This window comes from Branchiostoma floridae, chromosome 11, assembly GCF_000003815.2.
Source record: "Branchiostoma floridae strain S238N-H82 chromosome 11, Bfl_VNyyK, whole genome shotgun sequence".
Lineage (NCBI taxonomy): Eukaryota > Metazoa > Chordata > Leptocardii > Amphioxiformes > Branchiostomatidae > Branchiostoma > Branchiostoma floridae.
In genome coordinates, this window is record NC_049989.1 from 4,890,939 (window position 1) to 4,918,061 (window position 27,123).

The 27,123-nt window shown below is 42.3% G+C and overlaps 2 protein-coding genes across 2 annotated transcripts in view; both read left to right on the forward strand.

Annotated features, from left to right (window-relative positions):
• The first annotated feature begins 1,023 nt into the window (after positions 1–1,023).
• LOC118426727 (fibronectin-like) lies at positions 1,024–3,250 on the forward strand. The gene is made up of 3 exons (XM_035836277.1): positions 1,024–1,408; positions 2,493–2,523; positions 2,834–3,250. The coding sequence occupies exons 1-3, from the start codon at positions 1,328–1,330 to the stop codon at positions 3,199–3,201; spliced, it is 480 nt and encodes a 159-aa protein (XP_035692170.1). The 5' UTR covers positions 1,024–1,327; the 3' UTR covers positions 3,202–3,250.
• A 1,180-nt stretch (positions 3,251–4,430) lies between these two features.
• The window catches only part of LOC118426148 (receptor-type tyrosine-protein phosphatase beta-like), a 34,618-nt gene continuing 11,925 nt past the window's right edge, over positions 4,431–27,123 (forward strand). Inside the window, exons 1-11 of the mRNA XM_035835410.1 lie at positions 4,431–4,503; positions 4,581–4,856; positions 5,264–5,539; positions 6,125–6,391; positions 6,587–6,862; positions 7,014–7,277; positions 7,574–7,849; positions 8,233–8,427; positions 8,577–8,852; positions 8,993–9,265; positions 9,402–9,677. Of these exons, the coding sequence (XP_035691303.1) occupies positions 4,431–4,503; positions 4,581–4,856; positions 5,264–5,539; positions 6,125–6,391; positions 6,587–6,862; positions 7,014–7,277; positions 7,574–7,849; positions 8,233–8,427; positions 8,577–8,852; positions 8,993–9,265; positions 9,402–9,677 (2,728 nt within the window). The remainder of the gene's footprint in view (positions 4,504–4,580; positions 4,857–5,263; positions 5,540–6,124; positions 6,392–6,586; positions 6,863–7,013; positions 7,278–7,573; positions 7,850–8,232; positions 8,428–8,576; positions 8,853–8,992; positions 9,266–9,401; positions 9,678–27,123) is intronic.

Here is a 27,123-nt window from a genome sequence, read left to right on the forward strand (position 1 = left end):
ACAGTGTGTAAATACTTGTTGCAAGAAAATGTGAACTGTGTACACATTCTGATTTTAGATATGAAAGAACCTACAAGCAAAATATTGCAAGACAATGTGTGTGTATAATGTAAGGATGTCTTTACGGCTCAACCTATATCAAGACATATAGATCTAGACATAGCAACAAATAAAGTGTTGAATCCCTACCTTGCGCTGATGTGGTGTATGTTAGTTTGAAGAAAAGCCTTTCTTGGTATTTACTGTTACCGAAAATGCCTGTATCCTTCCTGATGAAAGGTTTGTTAGTGATGTCCTTGGTGCTAACAGGAGTTCCATTTGATTAAAGAAACTTACAGAAGTTTGAAGTGCAACAACTGTTCAAAACACACAGACATGAAACAGGGAAAGGCACTTAACATCAATTTCCTCATGTGGCTCAGGTGTAAATGAGTACCTGGGTTAGTCTAGGGACATCCCTAGGACTGGGCGTTAAATGGAGGTCTGTGTTTGAGGAGAGACATCACGAACACTGAAGAACCCAGCACACTTCGATGAGAGTGAATCAAATAAACCTGTCCAGACATATGCTGCTTGTACACGTAGCTGGTGTGTTACGCCGTAAGGAGGTTTCGTGGGCATTATTAACAAACATCCCATAGGAACTCTACATTGGTTTTCTGGTCATATTCTTGTATTTGCATTCATGAAATTCACCACACAGTAGTTTTACCAATATATTCACTGTTTAAACTGCGATATCTCTGACTAACAATGCAAGAAAAAAAAATACACCTTTTAAACATCTCAATACTACTTTATACAAAATATCAGCATGCGTCTGTTGTTTTTTTATTAAGATTCAAGATCAAACGTTATTATACCACGTTTAACGTCAACGTAAACTGAAATCACATTGATGTTGCATGAATTAACCTTTGCTGGGGTAACAAAGCAATCGTGTTCGATGTCCTTTGTTAAGTACAATGTACGCCATGTAACTTTAAAACTGACGAAGTACAACTATAGCAGGGACGTGTGCAATCTTGGATTGGTCATAGCTCTGGAGTGAAATGGAAGCTACTGTAAGACTACAATACAAGATTGACGTGGCTTTGTAGGTTAACTTTACCTGTTTGAAAACCCAGTCACAGCATCGTTCGTTTGATGTTGACGGCACGTGATCATAGGTCAATATAGGCCATGACACCGGCAGGTAAAGGTGACACAAACCCCCAGGGAGCAGAGTTGTTACGAGTTAGCACACAGGGAAGTTTGTTTACCGGTAGTTCCTGTTCCTACATTCTTTGGATCCAAGGAAAAGCCGAACTACAAATCAACCCGATCGATGACTTCAGCTACGAAAATGTTATTTGTTGTTGGGCGTGTAGAAGTTTACCTGGTGCTCTTTCAGCTTGTAAACATGCAGGTATGTGCTTGTTTGTTTGTTTGTATAATGTGCGTCGTTAATCGACATAAACAAAAAAAGGTTAGATATTCCAGTTACATGCAATTTTCAAGGTCATTAAGGTTTCGGCTTTTGCGTTTGAAGCACTTCAGCTGTATTATGAAGTACATACAAGACTAATCTTAAATGGCTTGAACATCTTCACTGCACGGGTGGACTTAAGTCACTATTTCCGGGTTGGCCTATTTGTAGTCCGGGCGAACAGTTCTTTGGTAATCTTTAACGTCAAATATAATTCTGTCATACTGCTGTTTCTTGGAGCATACTACATGCAGAAGAGGGGTTCTGTTTTGAAAACTGCTCTTTTGCCATAAAGACCTATTATAAGTACTTTTTACGCGTTTATTGTCTGATTTCGTTCAGCAGAGCTCTGAGCCTCTTAAATGCCAAGGAGTATCGAATTCACTGCGCGGTCTCAACGTACTTCCAATGATAAATTTCAGCTGTTATGGAATGCAACACTTGATTCTTTATTATGTGTATGATATTTATCACGAAATAGTAGCTGTTGAAAGGGTAACGTGTCCTTCATATATATAAAGTAGAATACAACGCGTGACACAAAATGAACTTGGCTCATAGCCAGTGCCCAAATACCGCAAATACGATCGCGGGCGAGTTCACCTGAGCTGACAATTGTTCAGTACAGAAGTGTCAATATGTATGCGGCATGCTATGTGCGCATTTCCCGTGACGACCGCGGATTCCAGTCTGTCTGGATAAACAGCCATTCAGCACACTTGTCCGGATTTATCCAAGAGGCACTACAACATGTGTCTTGTACACTAGCATAGTGATGGGTCGAATACAGTACAATATCACAAAATAGTGGAACGTTAATTAAACCCGGCTGCAAACGTTTCCACCAAAAGCCCACCGAGTCCACGGTAGACTGGTTACCAGGGCGGGTGAACAAAATACGTAGAATTTTAAGATTTGCTTATTTTTCTGTTGTGATTTTGCCAAATGTCAAAGCAAAAACCGCGAAAATAGAACCAATGTGAGCATGTCATGATTGTTCTATTGTTTTCTTTGCGTATCACAGACGGTGGCTGCTTTCACACCTGCTCCAACTGGTAAGCGTAACGGTAACGTCTGAATTCGAAGAGACTTCTATAAACATGTCATGTGCATTATTATTTAGATATCTGGAGAAATCAGAATTGGAAGAAGAGTGTTTTCAAAGTTTGTTGGCGACTCTCTCACCATTCACACTACCCTGGAAGAGAAAACTCTTGTCACATATAAAGTATTAATTGTCGAGTTTAATTTTTTAATGTTTGATAACGTCTTACCAAAGCATGACTTTAAAAAGAGTATTGGAGTTTTCTTCGCACTGTATATATATATACATATAACGTTTCCTTTCACTTTCACTTTTCGAAGGTCCTCCGCCGCCCACAAATCTCCAGTTCACGACAGTTGGCACAGACATCTTGGAAGTGTCCTGGACGGCCTCTAGTTCTGCTGCTACCTACAGAGTGACCTATGAGCCGGTCGGAGGGGCTGAGACTGTCTCTGTGGCTTCCACCACTGACAACCCTTACACTATCACGGGTCTGACTGCGGGAACCCTGTACACTGTTAGAGTGTATGGAATCTCCAACGGCGTGGAAAGCGGTCCACTGCAGGGAGATCAGGGAACGAGTGAGTGTAACTATTGTCATGACATTGCAAGACCCTCTCTTACTTCAGTACTGTTTGTCTTAGAAAGCGTCTATCGATTTTCTTTACATAAAGCTATCGGCTTTTGAACAAAACGATCCTGACTTTATTGTGAACTGTTTAAGACAACTGGACTGGAGGTAAGACGCGACACCGTAAGATGCATTCTCGTTTGAATACATCAAACTTTTGCTAACACTCCCTAATATAAAACAGCTACTACATCAGCCTCAAATCAGGCACCGGTGTTTATACCTACAGTGTATATGATGTGTGTTTGAGGGAGCCACTCAAGGTCAAGGTTCCAATGGTATACGATCAGGAACCCTGTACACCATTAGTCTCGTTACTAGAGTGGAGTGAATAGTGTGACAAGAGCAATGGCATAGAGAATAATCACGGCGTAAAAAAAGTATGTTATCATCAATGCTACAGTTTAAACGTTGTTTAAAATCACATAAACATATACATGAATAAACATTTTTCAGCTCCAGCCCAACCTGGTGCCATATCAGCACTCTACAAGCTGATGTGACAGTAAACAGTATCAGGATCACCTGGGCAGCAGCATTTGGATATGTACACAGCTACAGTATCAGTATCTTTCCTGACACTGGTGTAACTAACCCTACCCTAAGTGTGGATACTCTTAACCCTAGAGTATGCCTTCACTGGTCTGGCATCAGGAACAGAGTACACCATCAGTGTTGTAACTGTTACCGGTGGAGCAAGCAGCGCACCAACACCAATAGTATAGCGGACAATTAAGCATGTGAAGTTTCATGCATCCCATTTTCTCCCCTATCTGTTGCGACTCACATTGTACGCTTCAACAGAGGACAAATAACAATAAAGTACGAAGACATTTACTCGTCTTTGAATAAACAATTTTGCATTCAATATCCGCAGCTCCAGCCGAACCTGGTTCCATCAGTATTCTGCCAGCTGAAGTGACAGAGAATAGCATCAGGATCACCTGGGCAGCTGCAGCTGGGTTTAAGGACAGCTACAGTATCGCCATCTCCCCTAACACCGGTGTAACCACCCCCACTGGAAGTGTTGCTGCTTCAGACACACTAGAGTTCACCTTCTATTTATCACAGGTCTGACAGCAGGAATCCTGTACACAGTTAGTGTCACAACTGTCAGCCGTGGGGTCTCCAGTGTACCAAGGACAAAAGAACAGAGGACAAGTAAGTACCTAAGTACCATACATACAACTTTCCTTATACTCGTCCCTGACCGATACCGTTCTGAAATGTTCCGGAATACTGGAGCCACCTTAGAACACACGTTTGCAGGTTTATCAGCAGGGACAATGTACACTATCGCTGTTCAAACTGTCAGCGGTGGGGTGAATAGTGAGGCAAGGACAACGATACAGAGGACAGGTAAGCACCAAATTACAGAGCCGTTGGTCCTTTGATATGCAAGTTTTAAACAAATTCTGTTAATCTATATTCGACAGCTGCAGCTCAGCCTGGTGTGATCAACATTGCACCAGCTGATGTAACAGAGACCAGCATTAGGATCACATGGACAGCTGCAGTTGGTGCCAAAGACAGCTACAGTATCAGCATCACCCCTGACGCTGGTGTCATCAACCCTTATGGGACTGTGAATATTGGAGCCACCCTAGAATACACGTTTGCAGGTTTGACAGCGGGGTCCCTGTACACCATCGCTGTTCAAACTGTCAGCGGCGGGGTGAATAGTGCGGCAAGGACAACGACACAGAGAACAGGTAAGCACTACATATATCACAACTAAAGTGCACAAAATTACATGGCCGTTGGCCTTTGTTGTCAAAAATATGCAACTTTTAATCAAATTCTGTTAATATATATTTGACAGCTGTAGCCCTGCCTGGTTCTATCACTATTGCTGATGTGACAGAGAACAGCATCAGGATCACCTGGGCAGCTGCAGCTGGAGCAGTAGACAGCTACAGTATCAGCACCTCTCCTGCGTAAAAAATATGTTATAATCAATGCTACGCTTTAACATTGTTTTAAATCACATAAACATATACATGAATAAACAATTTACAACAGGTAAGGACAACATATCGTACTAAAGTGCACCAAGTTACATGGCCGTTGGTCCTTTTTTTAAAGATACAAACAAGTTCTGTCAATCTATATTTGACAGCTGTAGCCCTGCCTGGTTGGATCACCATTGGATTTGTGACAGAGAACAGCATGGGGATCACCTGGGCAGCTGCAGCTGGAGCAGCAGACAGCTACAGTATCAGCATCTCTCCTGCCGATGATGTCACCAACCCTATAGCTGCTGGCAGTGTGAATGCTGCAGCCACCCTAGAGTATACCTTCACCGGTCTGACAGCAGGAACTGAGTACACCATCAGTGTTGTAACTGTTACCGGTGGAGCAAACAGCGCGCCAATGACACATGTACAACGGACAAGTAAGTGTGTGAAGTTTCATGCGTCCTCTTTTCTTCCCTATCTGTTGGAGCTGCATTGTTGATGTACTCTCAATACAGTATCATACTTGGGTATTAACAATTTGTAATTAGAGCTTCAAAGTGATACCTTAAGATGCATTCTCTTTTGAATACATCAAAATTTTGCTAACACTCCCTAATATAAACAACTACTATATCAGCCTCAAACCAGGCACCGGTGTTTATACCTACAGTGTATATAACGCGTGCCTAATTGAGTCACTCAAAGTCAAGGTTCCAATGGTATAAGATCAGGAACCCTGTACACCATTAGTCTCATTACTAGAGTGGAGTGAATAGTGTGGCAAGAGCAATGGCATGGATCATAATTAAGTACCATTGATCATACACGGCGTAAAAAAAGATGTCATAATCAATGCTACGCTTTAACATTGTTTTAAATCACATAAACATATACATGGATAAACGATTTACAACAGGTAAGGACTACATATAGTACTAAAGTGCACCAAGTTACATGGCCGTTGGTCCTTTTTTTAAAGATACGCAACTATTAAACAAGTTCTGTCAATCTATACTTGACAGCTGTAGCCCTGCCTGGTTGGATCACCATTGGATTTGTGACAGAGAACAGCATGGGGATCACCTGGACAGCTGCAGCTGGAGCAGTAGACAGCTACAGTATCAACATCTCTCCTGCCGATGGTGACAACCCTGCTGGCAGTGTGAATGCTGCAGCCACCCTAGAGTATACCTTCACCGGTCTGACAGCAGGAACTGAGTACACCATCAGTGTTGTAACTGTTACCGGTGGAGCAAACAGCGCGCCAATGACACATGTACAACGGACAAGTAAGTGTGTGAAGTTTCATGCGTCCCCTTTTCTTTCCAATCTGTTGGGGCTGCATTGTTGATGTACTCTCAATACAGTATCATACTTGGGTATTAACAATTTGTAAAAAAAAAGATGTTATAATCAATGCTACGCTTTACCATTGTTTTAAATCATATAAACATGTACATGTACATGCATAAACAATTTTTCAGCTCCAGCCCAACCTGGTTCCATCAGCATTCTCCCAGCTGATGTGACAGAGAATAGCATGAGGATCATCTGGGCAGCAGCATTTGGAGCTGTAGACAGCTACAGTATCAGCATCTCTCCTGACACTGGTGTAACCAACCCTACCGGTAGTGTGAATGATGGAGACACCCTAGAATACACTTTTACAAGTCTCACAGCAGGAACCCTGTACACCATCAGTGTAACAACAGTTAGTGGTGGGGTGAACAGTCTGCCAAGAACAATGACACAGAGAACAGGTACTTGCCATACATTTATCTATTACTTTCATCATTTATAGATGCTGATATGACATGTCTACATTTCTGCATCAGTGGAGAGAATAGCAAAGAGAGAGAGAGAGAGAGAATTAATGATATATTCTCTGACATAAAAAATTTGCAGCTGTAGGCCAGCCTGGGGACATCACCGTATCTTCCATAACAGAGACCAGTATCAGGATCACATGGACAGCTGCAACTGGGGCCAAAGACAGCTACACTATCAGCATCTCTCCTGACACTGATGTCACCAACCCTACTGGAAGTGTGAATGATGGAGGCACACTAGAGTACACCTTCACAGGTCTGACGGCAGGAACCCTGTACACCATTAGTGTCACAACTGTCAGCGGTGGGGTCTCCAGTGTACCAATGACAAAACAACAAAGGACAAGTAAGTACCATACATACAGCTTTCCCTATACTCCTCCCTGAACAATACCGTTCTGGAATGTCCTGGAATACTGTCGCCACGCACACTAGAATACACGTTTGCAGGCTTGACAGCAGGGACCCTGTACACCATTGCTGTTCAAACTGTCAGCGGTGGGGTAAATAGTGCGGCAAGGACAACGACACAGAGAACAGGTAAGCACTACACAGATTACTAAATTTCACCAAATCACATGGCCGCTTTGTTTTCAAAGATATGCAAATTTTAATCAAATTCCGTTAATCTATATTTGGCAGTTGTAGCCCAGCCTGGTTGGATCACCATTGCATTTGCTGACGTGACAGAGACCAGTATCAGGATCACCTGGGCAGCTGCATCTGGAGCAGTAGACAGCTACAATATCGCCATCACTCCTGACACCGGTGTTACCAACCCTACTGGCAGTGTGAATGCTGGAGCCACACTAGAATACACTTTTACAGGCTTGACAGCAGGAACCCTGTACACCATCAGTGTAAGAACGGTTAGTGGTGGTGAGAACAGTGTGGCAAGGACGACACAACAGAGGACAAGTAAGTGCCATACATACAGCTTTTCCTATACGCGTCCCTGACTGATACTGTTCTGAAATGTTTGCAGAAGGCCTACTATACAATATTTCTATGTGACTTAACATCATCAAAAAATACCAATGAGGCCAACGTCACATTTCCTATCCAAGGCCATGCCGAGCTATTGAAACGACAAATTAATGTTTTTGCCAATAGATAAAGAAAAGGCATGCTTTTATATCATACTTTTCGTTCCCCAAAACTGCCCGGTCAGGCCTCTTGGGGGAAATGTGACGCTAGCCTAATGAATTTGAATCTTTTAGATGCTGCCCAATCTGGTGACATCACTGTTGCACCAAATGACGTAACAGAGAATAGTATCAAGATCACATGGACACCTGCAGGTGTCTCAGTGGACAGCTACAGTATCAGCATCGCCCCTGACACAGGTGTTACCAATCCTACTGGAAGTGTTGCTGCTTCATACACACTAGAGTATACCTTCACAGGTCTGACAGCGGGAACCCTGTACACCATTAGTGTCATAGCTGTGAGTGGAGGGGTGAACAGTATGGCCAGGACAAAGCAGCAGAGGACAAGTAAGTATCTAGAGCTTGATGTGCTCTTTATTTGGATTTGGTCAACATCATTTTTAGATAAAGTCAGGTTTGTGCTGTCAATACATTACATTCAAAGAAGAGATGCATACAAAAGGTTTTGACCATGCATGCTAATTTATATTCGACAGCTGTAGCCCAGCCAGGAGCGATCACCATTGCACCTGCTGACGTGACAGTGAACAGCATCAGGATCACCTGGGCAGCTGCAGCTGGGTCGAAGGACAGCTACGATATCAGTATCTCACCTGACACCGGTGTTAATAACCCTACTGGAAGTGTGACTGCTGCAGCCACCCTAGAGTACACCTTTACAGGCATGACAGCAGGAACCGAGTACACCTTGAGTGTGACAACAGTTAGTGGCGGGGAGAATAGTGTGCCAAGGACAGCGACACAGAGAACAGGTAAGTATCATGCATATACATTTTACACTTTTTACTACTTTTAACCTTGATAGGTTTTCATGTACCTTACATCTTCAATGAGAGTAACAAAGAGAACCAACCAATTATGATATTTTCTCTATATCATGAAATCTTTGCAGTTGTAGCTCAGCCTGGGTATATCACCATACTCCCATCTGATGTAACAGAGAACAGCATCAGGATCACCTGGGCAGCTGCAGCTGGAATAGTAGACAGCTACAGTATCAGCATCTCGCCTGCTCATGGTGGCAACCCTACCGGAAGTGTGACTGCCTCATCATCTTTAGAGTACACCTTTACTGGTTTGACAGCAGGAACGGAGTACACCATCATTGCTATAGCCGTCAGTGGCGGGGTGAACAGTGTCGCAAGAACAATCACACAAAGGACAAGTAGGTACCATGCATTATACGTGGAGTAAATAGCTATAGGTGCTCCGATTTTTATCATTGCCGGGTTATGTTCTCAATGACAGCTTCTATGAATATGACATAATCATTCCTCATTTTATTCCACTGACATGCACAGCTGTAGCCCAGCCTGGGGCCATCATCATCGCACCATCTGATGTCTCCGAGAACAGCATCAAGGTCACCTGGGCAGCTGCAGTTGGTACCAAAGACAGCTACTACATCATCATTTCTCCTGACAGTGATGTAACCAATCCTACCGGCAGCGTAAATGATGGAGACACTCTGGAGTACACATTTACGGGTCTGACAGCCGGAACCCTGTACACTATAAATGTTATAACTGTTAGTGGAGGAGTGAACAGTGCAGCCAAGACAAAGCAGCAGAGGACAAGTAAGTATATATTAGGTTTTATGCGCTCTTGACAGACTATTGACTACAATCTGAGTTCCCTTTTGAATATATGTATCCACATTTCATCATCACCAGGCGCCAAAAAGTAGTTACTCAAGCAACTGGATATAATTTTGGAAAAGGTCAGACGTTGAACAGATACATGCATCATCGTCAGTGTCGTCAGGCTGAATGTTTCCAACATCATATCCAGTTGCTTGGAGCTATTTGCCGTATATTGTTACTTGGATGTCTCGCCTTCATCGGCGAATTATAATCATGATCATGTTTTGTAGTCATCAATTGTGTCAGTTTGGGGAGCTGGCTAATAATATCTATCATGCGTTATAGCTGTAGCCCAGCCTGGTGCGATTAGCATTGCACCATCGGATGTGACTGAGAACAGTATCAGGATCACCTGGACGGCTGCAGCTGGGACCAAAGACAGCTACAGTATCGACATCTCGCCCACAGGAAGTGTGAATGATGGTGATAGACTGGAGTACAGCTTTGATAGTTTGACAGCAGGAACCCTGTACACCATCAGTGTCACAACTGTTAGTGATGGAGTGACCAGTGTGGCAAGGATAAAAGAACAGAGAACAAGTGAGTTTTGCTATAATTGCAAAATCAAAGTTTAAAAAGGGGTTTATATACGGCTTTGAAATGTTTACATGGCGCAAAGAAATGTAGTGAGAATTGACACAAGTCTTAATTGATATCCTAAGTTTGTTTTTGGTTGTGATTTAGAACGTTTAAACAATGAATAACGTGGATATAGAAACTTTCATTGAGGTGATCTGATTATATGTGACTATGTTCATTTCATCAACAGATTTGGCAAGGGGAAGTACCGCGTTTCCGTCCACGGCCACGGGACGTTTATATCCGTCGACAAGTTCTCCGGACGGAAATCCTGGCGTCAGTCTTACTTCTTGTAGCGGGGAACCCGGAGTCTACGCAGGGGTGGGGATTGGGGCTGCTTTTGTAGGTGTTGTCATTGGAATTCTGACAACACTCCTGGTACAACACATGAGGGCTAAAAGAGGCAAGTCAATGCAATCGTTTGGACTTCCAATAATTATTTTGCGGCAGATTTTGCTTTGCTGCAAATATGATAATCATAAAAATGTATGTTAATGATTTTGATTTCAAATTACCCTTTCGAAAGGTAACCTCTGTGAATAAAACGAATACAATATAGTATGACGAAGCTAAGCTGAGAGAGTCCCCATAAACATAAAATTGAGTCGGAAGAAAGTCTTTGCCACCGTTACTTTTCCAGTTAACAACATATATGATCATATATCGCAAATGATCAGGTTCTGGACACAAATGACAATGATTTGAGGACTGACCAACACACATTTCGTGAGGTATGATAAACTGCATATCGCTACCGTGACTACACCCGTAACCATACATGTGACCTACAATGTACTTTAGCATCTGAAGAAGAAGCGGGGACATATGAAGACGTGGTGACCCGGAAGGCGCCGACACGTCAGCCTACGTCAGCGTACGGCGAGTACGATATCCCCATGGAAACTGTTCCGGCACGCCCAGAGTCAGAGAGCCCCTACCAAGAGCTGAGGCCAGCTGTGTATGAACACCTTAGGAAAAAGTGAACAGATCATAAGGAAAACCTGCAGTGCGTTCATAATTGGTTCAGAATCAAGTGATAGGTGATAAATGTGCTTGAACTTAATATCTATTTCAGTATTTATACGGTTGTAGGATGAATATCTTTCTATGTTAATAAAACAATGTAACGTTACTGCATTAAATTAATTCACCTGATATGACATTATGTTGCCCCATTCACGTTGAAGGTGTGCAGATTATCCATTGTTTTTGTACTATGCAACGTTATATATTTGCTTTTGTCCGGAATTGCCGTGTCTAATATCTAATTAATAGTAAACAATCGACAGCATACTTGAACACTAGATCAAAGGCATACGTAATCAATCTATAATAATCTGTTGCCATTAGTGATTATATTGCAACTGAGGTTGCAAGTTAGATACGGATACAGTTTTCTTTATTGATATACTAGTACTCAGGTGCCCTATGTAGAACGAATGGTGGCGTTACCTTTTATTTGCATATATAACGTTAACAGTAACAATACGCTGAATACATTTAGAGGCGAAGTACTCATAAAATGCCGTGATGAATACACCCTGGAAAATGCATTGACTGTTAGCTAATGTTGTAACCAACTAGTGTAATAAAGACACGTTTTAAATGATAGCTATAGACACATTATGTTTTATTTTGCATTATGATTTGGCATTATAAATGAAGGCTTTCTGTCATAAACACTTGTTGGCCTTTACTGAGCCTTTACTTTTAACTTGTTTGATTGAAAACAAATGTTGGGTGGGCTCCATATAACTTTTAAGGTACCTATCAATACCTCAGGTGAACTCCCTTGAATATCCAAAACTTGGATTTTTGAGCTAGCTGAGCTGTAACGTTAACTTCACTACCTTTTGCCTGTGGACCATTACCAACACGGACCAATGCAAAGCTGGTCAACTCGCCCATCGCCCTGGTCAACTCGGACAATTGTCCAGATCAAATTGGACCATCGCCCTGATCTGGTCAACTCGGACCATCGCCCAGGTCAACTCGGCCTAACTACAAATTTTGCACAAAATACAGCAAAAATACTCACCTTCTAAACTACCTACTCTCCAAGCAGAGGTTAAGTTCCGGTGTTTTTCAGGCGTTTTTATCGGACTTCCTATTTTATACCGTTTTCCTTATGTCTTAGTAGTGTCCTAATAAAGTATTCTTCACATTTTTTGCCCACAGTATGTGGCGATGTTTACAAAGAAGACATAAAGATGATGGAAGTGACATGTAAAAATGTGTCAACCTGTGAATACTTAGATCTTTTGGCCAACCACATTTTTCGTTACTCCTTGAGTATATATTAGCACCCTTTACCGTTATCCAAACTCGTAAAGACATGAAAGAGACGACATTGTGTGCTGATGAGTACGAACATCACTGATCTTATGTTTCCTTTGTACATTCTTACGTTCTTGGTTCTTTTTGACGATAATATGTGATGATTTGACTGACCGCCTGTAGCTATTTTTGTAGCGCAGATAATGTCAGATTATGTCTTTGTTGACGTTGTTGAGTTGAGCAGGCCGATGGACCGAGTTGACTGGGCCGAGTTGGTAATGGTCCTAGTCGTCCGACAACCCCAGCCGGCAGGTAAAGGTTACGGAAACCCCCAGGGAGCAGAGTTGTACGAGTTAGCACATAGGGAAGTTTGTATTCCTGTTCCTACATTCTTTGGGTCCAAGGAAAAGCCGAACTACAAATCAACTTGAGGACTTCAACTGCGAAAATGTTATTTGTTGTAGGGCGTGCAGAAGTTTACCTGTTGCTTTTTCAGATTGTCACTGTGGCCATGCAGGTATGTGTTAAAGCTCGTCAATTGTACAGTGTGTGCCAATAAGCGACATTGATAAACAACATGAAAGAACGTTAGATATCTCACTTGACTGCAAAGGTATGAGCAATTTTCAAAGTCTAAAAGGTTTCAGCTTTTTCGTTCGAAGCACTTGAGCTACATAACAAAGCACATGTGAGAGAAATCTGGAAATGGCTTGCACACATTCACCACAGGGGGAAGAATGTAGCCACTATTTCCGGGTTGAATGATCTGTAGTCCGGGGCGCACTTAGTATGCACCAACAATAGACCAGTAATCCAGTACAGTACCTTCATTGTACAATGAATATTTGCCATTGAGGGTTGTAAGGTTAAAGTGTCATGTGAGAGTACATTGTAGTATGCATTATACTATTTTTCAGGTCTTGCTACGTGGTGACCACTAAGTAAAAAAAAAATAAGGAGGATTTGTGAATCAAATCAATTGTGCAATCATATATTGTGTGATGTGCTTTTATCATGATTTATATTTCTCATAGTTGTGAAGTGAACTTTCCAAAGATGTGCGTAGATCTTGCTGGAGCAAGGATGTTGATACCAGGTGTTAGAGCTTTATGTGCCAATCTGTAGATAACGTCAGAGTGTATTTGAAACTATGGGGTGAATTACCATTTTATGCTTATTCCTAAGTCGCTCCAAAAAATTAGATAGAATGAACTGTCAAGACCTACAGGAGTAAGAAATATGTCGGATTTATTATGGACAAATATAGACAGTTTCATTTGCATATGCTAAGATGTCTTCACTTTTTTGACACTTAGATTTAGGTGATTTTAGTTCTAGGAAAGAGATTTTGTGTGTAGTGTAAAAATAAAACTTACACTATGTAGATACTTGTTGCAACAAAATGTGATATAGTCATTTCAATATGAAATAACCTACAAGTAAAGTATTGCAAGACAATGTATGCGTGCATACATGTATTATAAAAATGTCTTTACATGTCGACCTATATCAAGACATACAGGTCTAGACATAGCAACAAATAAAGTAAAGTTACTAGTATTGAATCCCTACCTTGCGCTGATGTGGTGTATGCTAGTTTGAAGAACATTCTTCCTTTTTGTTGTCGAAAAGGCCTGTATCCCCCTGATGAAAGGTTCATTGATGTCGTCCTTGGTGCTAACATGAGTTCCATTTAAAAAAAAACTTTCAAAAGTTTGAAGTTCAACAACTGTTATAAACAGATAAGAATCCTAACAGATATTAGGACAGGTCAAATGTAAACTCCCGGGGTAATCCATATTATCAATTAAACATAACGTACCCCGAAATGCAACTAAAATGTTACAGCATTGCATGTAAGTAGTTACTAAAAACACAGTGTTAATTCTGTGGACTTACAAAGTTGCGCCTGGCATTCTCTGGCATGGCGATACGATCAGAGGAAAACGTGCACCACTTATACCTCGTCACATGATGTACGATCTTCGGACGTACTTCGCGATCGCTGGAAGGTCGGCTAATTTTAAGATCTTTAGATGGACGTGCGTATTTTTCGCTCAAAACTGTCGCTGTCACATATAAGCGAGGCTCGTGCGATCGCTTGTGAATAAATCTATGATAATGAACCTCCCATGACCTCTTGCACGCGGACAAGGTAACACAAAAATGCACATTAATAACACATTAATAAATGTTGATTTTTTTTGCTGTCGGAATCTTTTTAAACAATTAATAGAACGCGCTGGCATAATAGAAATGATGAAAGAAAGAAAAATTGTGTCACAAAGCCAGCCTACATACAGTACTACCACAGTGGCCACAATGTCAGAATTACCCTCAAGTTTAGGGAAAGTCAATATTTGCAAACAAACGGAAATCGGGCGTTCGCCATCCGATTCGCGGTCGATGATTGATAAGTAGGGCTGTGCTCGCCTATCACCTAGAGTGAAAGATGGCACCGAGGAAGAAGGGCAAAAAAGTTACCAAGACAAAGGTGTCAGAAGAGCGCGGCTCCGGAGGCAAAGAACCCCAGGAAGATGATGATGGTGAGGAGAAAGAGGAGGAAGAACAAGACGGACCAGCGAACAAAGTGGAAGACGCCATAGCAGATGTCTTTGAGGCGAACTCTCTGTTCTACAACAAGGATCACCCTGACTACAAGAACAAGGAAAAAGAAGAAGGCCCTCGCGGAAAGATTCTCAAAGACGTAATTCAGAATGCATGGGACATGTTTCAGTCAGGTGCAAAATCAATGACAGGACTAATGGACAGGAGCTCGAAACAGGCTCGTAGAACATTCCCCCGACACAAGCAGAATGCTCGTAGGAAACACGCTCGACTTCACTGACTTTGCACAAGCCAAGCGAGATGTGGAGGAAGGTCACCAGAGTTTTGTACGATACTCCTGCGGGGCCGTCTCAGTTTTAGCGAGCATCGTCTGATTTTTGGAGGTGAAATCGGTCTTCAATCGTTGGATTGACGCCCGACTATCAATCGAATGTCGACCGATACCTACGTACGATCTGCAGGCGACTCGGTAATACCCGCCTCACATTATATACGATCTTCGGACGTACTTCGCGATCGCAGGAAGGTCGGCTGATTTTAAGATCTTAAGATGGTCTTGCGTATTTTTCGCCCAAAAACATGTCCCCCTCACATATAAGCGACCCTCGTGCGATCGACGGTGAATAAATCTATGATAATGAACCTCCCATGACCTCTTGCACGCGGACAAGGGAACACAAAACGTTCCTCAAAAATGGCAAGAGATAAATAAATGTTGCTTATTTTGTTGTCGGAATCTTTTCAGCCAATGAATGGAATGCGCGGGCATAATAGAAATGACACAAGAAAGGAAAGTGTGTCACAAAGCCAGCCTACATACTACCACAGGGGCCACAATGTTAGAATTACCCTCACATCCCCAGAAATTCAATATTTGTAAACAATCGGAAGTCGGGTGAACGTCGCCCGAACGTCGCCCGACTAACGGGCGTTCGCCATCCGATTTGCGCTCGATGATTAATAACTATGTCTGTGCTCGCCTATCGGTCTTCAATAGTTGGATTGACGCAAGACTATTGACCGATACCCTTGCGAGGTACGCACGATTTGCACGCACGATCTGCGACTCGGTAACGAGCTCTGCGATCTCGGAGATCTCCTGCGACTTGTCGCTTATGTTAAGAACATGTTTCGCTGCACCGCGACCGTCGTAAGACTCCTGAAAATTGCCGGCGATCCCTAAAAATCGCAAGATGATCGTGAGAACACCGGACGTCTTACTCACGAAAATGTCATTTAGAGCTCGTAAACTAGTCTTCCTATTATACATGGCAAGAAATTGGACATTGTGAAACATGGGGCATTTCCAAACCTAACAGAAGACCTAACGTAGAATGATATTGCACCCAAGGGAATTCACCGATTTTTGCAACACAATCCACCTTACATGCCAATCAGGTACTTGAATTTCATGTTGTCTGGGCTGGGACAGTATACACATTTTCCATCAACCCTTCGTCCAAAACCCTCCACAGCCAAACAAGGGACACACGCCATCCTGACACAAGAGGGACACCGAGTCTCAAGCAAACCTTACATAACGGCATTAGCACGGCTGGTCCTTCTTAACAAGACACAAGACACACGCAACCAAGTTTTTCCACCTTACGTTACGAGCTGCGATTTTTTCGTCAACCCTTTAATACGTTACGGAAGCCTGTCCGCTATCTCGAGCTGCGATGTTTTCGTCAACCCTTACGTTACGGAAGCCTGTCCGCTATCTCGAGCTGCGATTTTTTAGTCAACCCTTACGTTACGGAAGCCTGTCCGCTATATCTAGCTGCGATTTTTTTGTCAACCCTTACGTTACGGAAGCCTGTCCGCTATCTCGAGCTGCGATTTTTTAGTCAACCCTTACGTTACGGAAGCCTGTCCGCTATATCTAGCTGCGATTTTTTAGTCAACCCTTACGTTACGGAAGCCAGTTCAAGCCAGTTGCGTGTCCGCTATCTTGAGCTGCGATCTTTTCGTCAAACGTTACGGAAGTGGTCCTGTGTGGCCCGTTGACGGAAGTGGTCAATTATACGCAAAATCCAAACACTCAGGGCCCCAACGAATATCGAAACAGTCTATATAAAGACACGAACATATGAAAAAATGGAGCGTTTAATACCAGTCCTATAATCTTTTAAGGAGACACAGCCCGGTGTGGTTCATGTTTACCAGAATCGTTGGAGAATGCCCCACTGAGCATTATTGGCACGTGTTGAGCAAATGTGCTTCCAAGTGTAAACTCGAAGGTCATACTACACATTTTACCAGAGAAACATTTTTTCGAAATGTTTTAGATTATGCTATATGTAATATTTTTACGAGAACTTTGCTTAACAGAAGCTCGGTGACAGCTTGTGTACTGATGACTGCTAAATTCTCCCAACAGCCGGATTTTTCCAGCTGTGGGCTCGCCGGCCTCACGTTTCTTCCCCTTCACAGCGTTCTGTAATAGTTCAAGCATGGGCGGAGCGAGTCTATGTGGATATAGTATAGCCCCGCCCTCTCAAGGAGTTTGTTGGCATCCCCCGAGGGCGAAGCCCGAGGGATGGCATCCCCCGAGGGCGAAGCCCGAGGGATGCCAACAAACTCCGAGAGAGGACGGGGCTATACTATATCCACCCAGACGGGTTTACGGAAAAGCCTGGGCCCAGGAGCTGGGCTGGCTAGCCTGAAAGACTACCTTTTCTGGGCCCCAAGGCTATGCATGGGGTTTGGCCTGCAGCTGAAGTTTTTTAAATAAAAAACTGGGTCAATGACAATCCCAGCTGTGGGTGGAATGGGGCTGGGATGGGGAAAGGTAACAGTTGATCATATTGCTGGGCTTGCAATGAATAACTCAACCAAGACTGGAAGAAAACAATCATAAACTAAATTCCAAGTATACAACAGAAAATGCTGGAAGTGTTAAGACTGAAGGGGAGGGGTACTAGGCGAAATAAAGAATACTAGGTCAGGAAATGATAGCGCACAACATCAAATTCAAAACAGATGTCATGCATGTATGAGAGTGTGTGTCACTGTGTGTGTGTTTGTACATGAAATTTCTTTGTAGAAAAACTGGGTCAGTGGTAACCCAAGACAACAGTTGGTCCTCTAGGATAGGGGCTGTTTGCCAAAACATCAAATTTGAAACAGATGTCTCAAACATCAAGTGTCAGTGAGGATGGATGTAGGAATGGATGTATGTTATGTGTTTATATGTGTCAATTGTACGTGAGGGGGGTGTATAATATGACGTGTAACGTTAGTGTTGTTTGTGCTATTCGTTTCTCTCATGCAGGACAATTACTGATAGCCATTATAAGTATTGTAGGAATGACTGCCAGTATAGTCAAAGGAAAAGTACTAATAATCCTTGAAGTAACAGTAGTTGATGTTGATTGTTCATTGCTGTAAACCATTGAACCCCAATCCCCCATAGATATGACCAAACTGTTACCTTCTGTCAAATGCACCCTGCATGCACTGGAATTGTCGGTTACCCAGTTGTAGGTTTTAAAAAATCTATTAATGGGTCAAACCCCATCAATAGCCTTGGGGCCCAAAAAGGGTGGCCTGGCTAGCCTGCAGGCTAGCCTGCTGGGCCCAGGCTTTTCCGTAAACCCCACACGGACGAGCTATCCGCCCATGCTTGAACTGACTTAGAGCACAGTCATCTGTCCGAAGCAAATCATAAATATTGACAAAGATTTAGTTTTTGAAATAGTTGAAAATCATATTCTTGGGAATCTTTTGGTGTGTGTTTTTGTTCTCCAGCCCACATGTGTTTTTACTTTGTTTGGGTTCAGCAAGGAGGTTAAAGGGGTTCAGTCAGTGGAGAGCAGAAATTCTCCTGAGACACAAACTAGACAGGCTGTCTAGAGAAGTCCCTGGTGGACGGGTACCATGTGACTATTTTATCCAATCAAGTTTAACTCTGGCTTTTTTTAGCCTTTTTAGCGGGATTTTTGTAGTCAGACTCATAGAGGATTTCACTCTGGGAATGTTTGGCGACCAGTTTTTGGAGTACGTCGGAGTAGTATAGATACAGATTAGTTTTACGTTTCTAGTTAAAAAGTGGTTAAAAGCCTGTTAAGTTTTATAAGCTTCTTGGTTGTAGGTTCATTAATTTTGTTTATCAATTATCAATTTATCAAGTTCTCTTGTTTAAACTTGTGCTTTTCCTGGTAGTCTTTCAAAATTGAGTCAGAATGCTATAACTGTGGTCCATGTATTTTTACTATGCTGCTTGTTGTTGTGAATACAAGATATTCCTGTATGATTTTTGTGTGGTCTCATTGTATTCCTGCTAATCTAGGTCAGATGACCCTCTGTTGAAATGTCATGTTGAAGTGGGCGTCTTTATAATCTGATTGATTGCGTTGGTTAGAGCACGGCTGTCCCTTGAGAGGAGGGAAAGTCTGGCTCTTGGTTGGCTGCCAAGTTAGTTAAAGCACCTCTGCCTCAAGGGATAGAGGTGCTCTAACTAACTTCTGACCATACTATGTGGATTTCAAAGCAACCAAATCCTCACCCCTGATTGGCTAAGGACAGATGGCTGTGCTCTAATTAGAGGAAAATTGGACATGTAAGCTCCCAAAGTTCTGCACAACATTTTGAATGTCGGAATATTAGTTCTCCTTCTGATGGCCAAAAATCACTACCTAACAAATGAAGTCGATTTTGGTGGTCATTTTCAAAATCGTCAACCTCACACACGAAACAGCACCAAACTGGGTGCAACGCAGACGTGATAACGCCAGAGGGGACGTCACTTTATACAGCTTGGAACGCCCAAGGATGTAACGTCCTTGGAACGCCGTGGTAGCCACACAGGACCACTTGACCGTAACGTTTGACGAAAAGATCGCAGCTCGAGATAGCGGACACGCAACTGGCTTGAACTGGCTTCCGTAACGTAAGGGTTGACAAAAAAATCGCAGCTCGAAATAGCGGACAGGCTTCCGTAACGTAAGGGTTGACAAAAAAATAGCAGCTCGAGATAGCGGACATGCTTCCGTAACGTAAGGGTTGACAAAAAAATAGCAGCTCGAGATAGCGGACAGGCTTCCGTAACGTAAGGGTTGACTAAAAAAATAGCAGCTCGAGATAGCGGACAGGCTTCCGTAACGTAAGGGTTGACTAAAACATCGCAGCTCGAGATAGCGGACAGGCTTCCGTAACGTAAGGGTTGACTAAAAAATCGCAGCTCGAGATAGCGGACCACAGCAGGACCTGGACTGACCACTTCCGTAATGTAAGGTTTGACGAAAACATCGCAGCTCGACATAGCGGGCAAGCAACGGGCCATGAACGACACCGGGCAACCTGTTAGTCCTCTGTACTGAAATTCCCAAGGGAGACATGAATGAACCCCTGGTGTACATTTTACTCGTAGCCACTGAGGGCAGACTGTTATGAAAACACAATGATGTATTTAAATCGATAACCCGTTGGTTTGTAAGCTTATTTGTAAGTTTTTGGAATGCCCCATGTTTCAGAATGTCCAATATTTTGCCACTACGAGGTACTGCTTCCTATCGAATCGCGCCTAATGTGAGAGGGGTATAACGAGATCTGCGAACTCAGAGATCACCTGCGACTTGTCGCTTATGTTAAGAACATGTTTCACTGCACCGTGACCATCGTACGACCCATGAAAATCGCCGACGATCCCAAAAAATCGCGGGATGATCGTGAGAACATCGGACGAAAATGTCATATAGAGCTCGCAGACCCGTCGTCCGATCGATTTTCGCTACATGTGACATACAGGGGTATTTCAAAAACGTTCCAAAACACTACAACCAATCGTCACAAGCAGAAATATATTACCAAAGTAAATGTTGGTGCTTTGCCATGGTTTGCTTTCCTTCAGGCCAAAAGCCGTGTTTGTGAGCTGAGACGGGTCGCCCGAGGTCTTGCATGACCCACCGTAAAGCGGGTATCTCACTGGACTTGGGGTACCTTTGTAGTAGATCGGGGTTTGTTCTCTGCGGCACTGTTGTGTTATTTTCCCAAAAATCGATTTGTTATGAAAGGATGTTCAGTTATGATAATCGTCGCAACATGGGTATTAGATAATGAACTTGTACAGAAATGACTTCAACGAACGGACACGAACAATATAAGAGGGTGAGCCAAAGCCATTGGCTTCATAAGAGGCTCATCTTTACATCAAATGAGTTGAAATGTGTCTCTTAAGATTGAAATATCTAAATTTGTTGTTCAGGTTCTTATGAGTGATTTGAATATGACCACACATTTGGAAGTCCGTCGGAAGAAAAAGAGCAGCACAAGGCAGGTACTAGGTGCAATTCACGTGCAAATTACGAATTTCCCTGGCTCACTTTTACCTTTGGAGGAAAAAGTGTAGGAAATTAAGGAAACTGAAATTGTACATGTACCAAGCTGCATATCACAATAGGCCACATGCTTATTTTCAACTCTGAAATTCAATCAGTTTTTTCTCCTTTCTGGAGTGGAGTGAGGTATGAGTTGAATTCAGATCGGTCGTCAGGGTCCTGGACCTGCGCTGTGTTGATTAAAAGTTTATGTAGCCTACAGTATACTGTAAATGCAGAAATGTTCGCGGTGGTTTTATGTTCGCGGTTTTCACGGTGGTCGACACTTCATCGCGGACACAAAACCACCGCGAACATTTTCCATGGCAGTAAGAGACTACAGTGCATGGTGCTACCGCGAACTTAAAACCACCGCGAACAGTCCTTTTCCTCTACCGCGAAATTAAATCCCCGCGAACTTAAATGTATTTACAGTACTTTCCCAGTACCTAAGAGAAATCAAGCTTGGGACACTTCTTTAAAAAAAAAAAGAAAAAATTCACGGGTCTTAGTGGCAAGTGTGCAGATGTTGACACACCGACATACCGCAACTGTGCCCCAAGTCCAGTGGAATAGGGGCTTAAGAAAGACCAATTGTTTACTGGTGACATCCTGATCACCAACGGCGTTCTTCCTTTGCTGTTGATGTCACATGACCCCATCTCACCAATGTAAAGGTCGCACCAATGAACCATGTAGCAGGGTGTTGCGAGATAGCTAGAACACAGGGAAGTTTGTGCAGTTTAGGCCGTTCCTGCATTCGTTGCGTCCAAGTAATCGTCGATCAAAAAAATCACCTGGAGCAATTAATCTGCGAAAATGATCGTTGCTGTAGGGCATATAGGAGTTCACATATTGCTGTTTCAGATTGTGAAGAATGGGTGTCCGGGGACCGCGTGATATAACGCTCCGACGCAAAGCGCATCACTTGAGAAAAACACACGTCTGTAAAGCTTTAATCTCGATTATATGTACAGTACAAGATTGAATCTCAACTCACAAGGGTTTAGTGTCAAGTGCACATTTACAAAACAAGTGTGCATTCCTGTAGAACATAGGTCGGGATTGGGACCGGAGACGTTAAACCTATTACATCAGTGACTTGGCTGTCAAAGTGAATGACCCTTCTAAAGCCCTGCTCACTCGAGAGCAAGAATGAGCCGGAATGCCGTCGGAATGAAAATTCTCTTCTATTCCTGGCAATTCGTAGTGTGTTCCAGAAATTCTTACTGCATTCCAGCTATTTGTGCCCCTTCTTTTGGCTGGCTCGAAAGTTTTTGACATGTTATTAAAAAACTGTCGAGGTGCATTCGAAGCGGAGAAATATCGAATGGCATTCCAAGTGGATTCTAAGTGTATTCTAACTATTCTAACTGCAGTCTGACCGCATTCTACGGCATTCCAACATTATTCGAAACATTCTTATCTCATTCGATGGAGAAACGAAACGGCAAGCCACTTCGAATCCTGTCGGAATGTGGCCAAAAGAATATCTGGAATGCAGTCAGAATTTCTAGAATTCACTACGAATTCCCAGAAATATAAAAGAATTTTCATTCTGACGGCATTTTGGCTCATTCCTTCTCGTGTGAAGGGGATATAGGGTCCATTTGGAATTCCCACCCGAATGGCCCCGAATGTGGCACGAATTTTGCAAATACTTCATTCCGGCTGGTTCTGCTTGATTCATGCTAATTCGGTTTCAGTGTGAAGGCACTATTAATTGGAACAATACGTATTCCTCAGGGCCTCATTGTGGTGTATTTCTTTCTATCTAATATTTTGATTTTAACTATAATTGTCTGTCCAACTATGTTAAATATTAGTTGAAGTTGTATTTCATAATATCGTAGGTATACTGTGCGCCTATTATATCATAATGTTTTAGATATTGTACATTGGGTGGCAAGACTGTGATATCCAATAATGTCATCTTAAACCTTGTTTTTCGTGTGTATCACAGACTGTGGTTGCAACAACAGTGACACCTTTCTCACCTGCTCCCACTGATAAGCGTAAGTAGTTCCTCAGGAAGAGCCTAATTTCGACATTTTGTATTAATTTTCTTCAGACGTGTAGGTAAGTCAGAGGATTTTTGGAGAAGGTGACTTTTTTTTCAATTCAACCAAGATTTCGTGACCCTCTAGCAACGTTTGGGACATAGAACTTTGAAGGGGAATGTTTGTTATAAAAGTACACGTATCTTCGCCGAGAAGATTATGTTTTCAGTTGTGTCATTGCAGCATTGTTTTGGGTGACCGAGGTTCGTGCTAGCCAGTGAATTCCTTCTGTAGCCTGAGCCATGGAGAAGTTTACCTGTGGGAAAAGAGACAAAAGGGCATACATGTATCAATGCCATTAAACACTCCTCTGTTCTGTGTGGTTATGCTCTTCCTCTGTTGAGGTCATGTTGACATGTTGTGATCGTTATATTTATTGCTAGATAGCTCTCGGGGCAGAGAGTAAATGTTGTACGTTTGGACGTACCTCTAGATAATTTTGTTGGAACTGCAAGGGCCGATTTCGATACTCAAACTTTGGACAAAAATAACTCAGGATCATCACGAATTATTTAGATCAACGGCGAATTTGCATGATTAATGAGGGAAGTTTATAACCCACTGTATTCCATGATAGGACTCTCAAACTTGTCATATATGTAACTGAGAAAGTGAAGAATGTTTATAGATGTCGATCAAGAATGTCTATAGATATCGATCATGATTAGGTGAGCACTATTAGACATAAATCATGCAAATCCGGGTGACATGTACATGACTTATGAGGAAACGCTACAATAGCGTTCCTTGCTAAGGTAAGACTTTCATACTTTGAACAATTTGTTCATAAATCATACAAATCATTATGATACTTCACACGAAATGATTAATATCATTAAGAAAGGTATAAGGTCGTGGAACTCTATAGTGTTCATAATACTATGGGCGACCAAATTAGCACATGGAGAATTGTTTATGTAATAGACCTGCGTAAGATTGCAAACAAAAGTCAACATACTTTCCAATTGCCTTATAATATTTGTTTTTCCACAGCAATGGACCCCATTAAATGGGCGCCGTTCAACTTTACTTACGACGACAATTGCACCATCTGTGACGGTGAGCGTTTTGTAAGGCCAAGCAGCTATACCTACATGGGTCGTATCCTCTATGTCGGTGTTGTCTTATGCTCGCCCACTCAGTATAAGATATTTCTGAGTGACAGCATCAACGGGACGTTCCGGAATATTGCTGACTATTCAGGACACGGTCAAGACCATTGTGAGCTTGTTGGAGCTTCATCAGATCCGCCGTCGTCATGGCTGGATCAAGATTATAAGACCTGTTCTGGAGTAGGTAAGTACATGTTAGAGCTATGCAGTGGTACATCTTGATATGTCTGTCTCTCAGTTGGTGAGATTCCACCATAGGATGTATTTCATTGCTTTTTTTGAAAAATCTACAAACGAAATAGTTGATATGTTTGTCATGTAAATGTGTACTCAGCAAACGTACATGAACAGAAACTGTTACATAATAAAAAATAGATTGTGTTAAAATTTGTCAATTTCATAAATTTGTATTAGGTTATTGGCGCTATATACGGGGAGAAAATTTTGCCTACGGAGCCATCGGTCATGATAATGGCCACCGGTGGTATGGACGCTGGTACAGGTGTGGCGTTACTATCCATGGCCAAGGTAAGTTTTCTTTTATCGACAATGCCATCCAAGTTGTTACATTCGCTCCGTACCACAGGAACGGAGGGAAGTATATTATTCGACCTGCGTTTCTTCTTCTCTTCCTGCCATTTGGTCAAATGAATTAAACGTTTTTTCCTTATTGGCTGAATGACCCGAAAAAATTTCATGACGGTAGAGAGGGCACCCCACTCACACACAGACATTTTTAATTTTTTTTCAATAATGGCCTTAAAATTTTGTATTGAGCCATGATCAGAGTTTGAAAATGTATATATTGGTGTCCTTTGTTAACGAGCTTGCTCATTGCAAGGCCACATGGACCACTTCTAGGTACTAAAATAACCTAACTGTAGTAGCATCTCTTCCCCCCCCTGTGTACCCACGATAGCCAACCCCGTAAACAGCACAATGATTAAGTGGAACATTTAGCCTTAAACGGAGGCTTTTCTACGGGCGCGCTGTTCTCTGGTTGCTATTGTGATCTGATTAGGCTCCAGTTTTCAACAGCATCGACAGCAAGGGAAAAATGAAACCCATCAGAACATGGTCAAAATCTATCAAATAAAATGTTTCACTTATCAGCAGAAAAAATGCCACAGTGAAGCCTGTTATAGGGCAATAGAAATCGTATGACGATGGAGAAATTCTAAACATGTTCGAAATTCAATTCAGCTCTATTTTCCATCGTAGGACATTCCCCGATGGCTAATTTCTACGTAACGTTTAAGAAGTTTAGACAGCCAAGTACTCGTAAATAATTGTCTTAATAGGGCATTCACACTGAAACCGAATTAGCAGGAATCAAGCAGAACCAGCCGGAATGAAGTATTTGCAAAATTCGTGCCACATTCGGGGCCATTCCGAGTGGGAATTCCAAATGGGCCTTATATCCCCTTCACACGAGACGGAATGAGCCAAAATGCCGTCAGAATGAAAATTCTTCTATTCCTGGGAATTCGTAGTGTATTCTAAACATTCTTACTGTATTCTAGATATACTTTTGGCCACATTCGGGCAGGATTCGAAGTGGCTTGCCGTTTCGGTTCTCCATCGAATGAGATAACAATGTTTCGAATAATGTTGGAATGCCACAGAATGCGGTCAGACTGCAGTTAGAATAGTTAGAATCCACTTAGAATCCACTTGGAATGCCATTCGATATTTCTCCACTTCGAATGCACCTCGACAGTTTTTGACGTATGACATGTCAAAAACTTTCGAGCCAGCCAAAAGAACGGGGACGAATATCTCGAATGCAGTAAGAGTGTTTAGAATACACTACGAATTGCCATGAATTGCCATGAATAGAAAAATAATTTTCATTCCGACGGCATCCCGGCTCATTCGTGATCTCGTGTGAAGGGGGCTTAAAGGCAATTCAATCTCTACAACTGGATAAAACTCGGAGATTTACTTCCGGGCGTCTCGAGTGACATCCATCAATGTTTCTGCATTACTAGAATGAATTGACAGAACAATTCAAATCGAGCACATCTAATCCCGGTGTAAAGATTCTATTGCCTTTAGATAAATGACCTAAGATTTGATATTTGAGTGCATTGGACACAAGTCCACCGGTTTCGTATACACTACTTTTGAAATGATCTATTTTGAGTGTTGTTTTCACAAACGATGTATATTTTTGGCTCATGATCTAAAATTTGGTAAAGAGGTGCCATGGGTATATATATATTATGTCCACTTACCATGTATATGTATGCAAAGCAACCTCTTAGAGAAGCCAACTATTTACTCCTGATTTGTTTTTTCCTTGTTTCTTAATTATGTTATGTTTACTTTTTACTTATATAATCATATGGAATTTAAGTATATTGTACCTTGTACTTAGTGCTACTTTCACCTGATTTGTTTGCATCCATTGCTTTGATTTTCTGTATTTCCTTTAGTATTTGCTAGCAGATAATCCTATAACTTC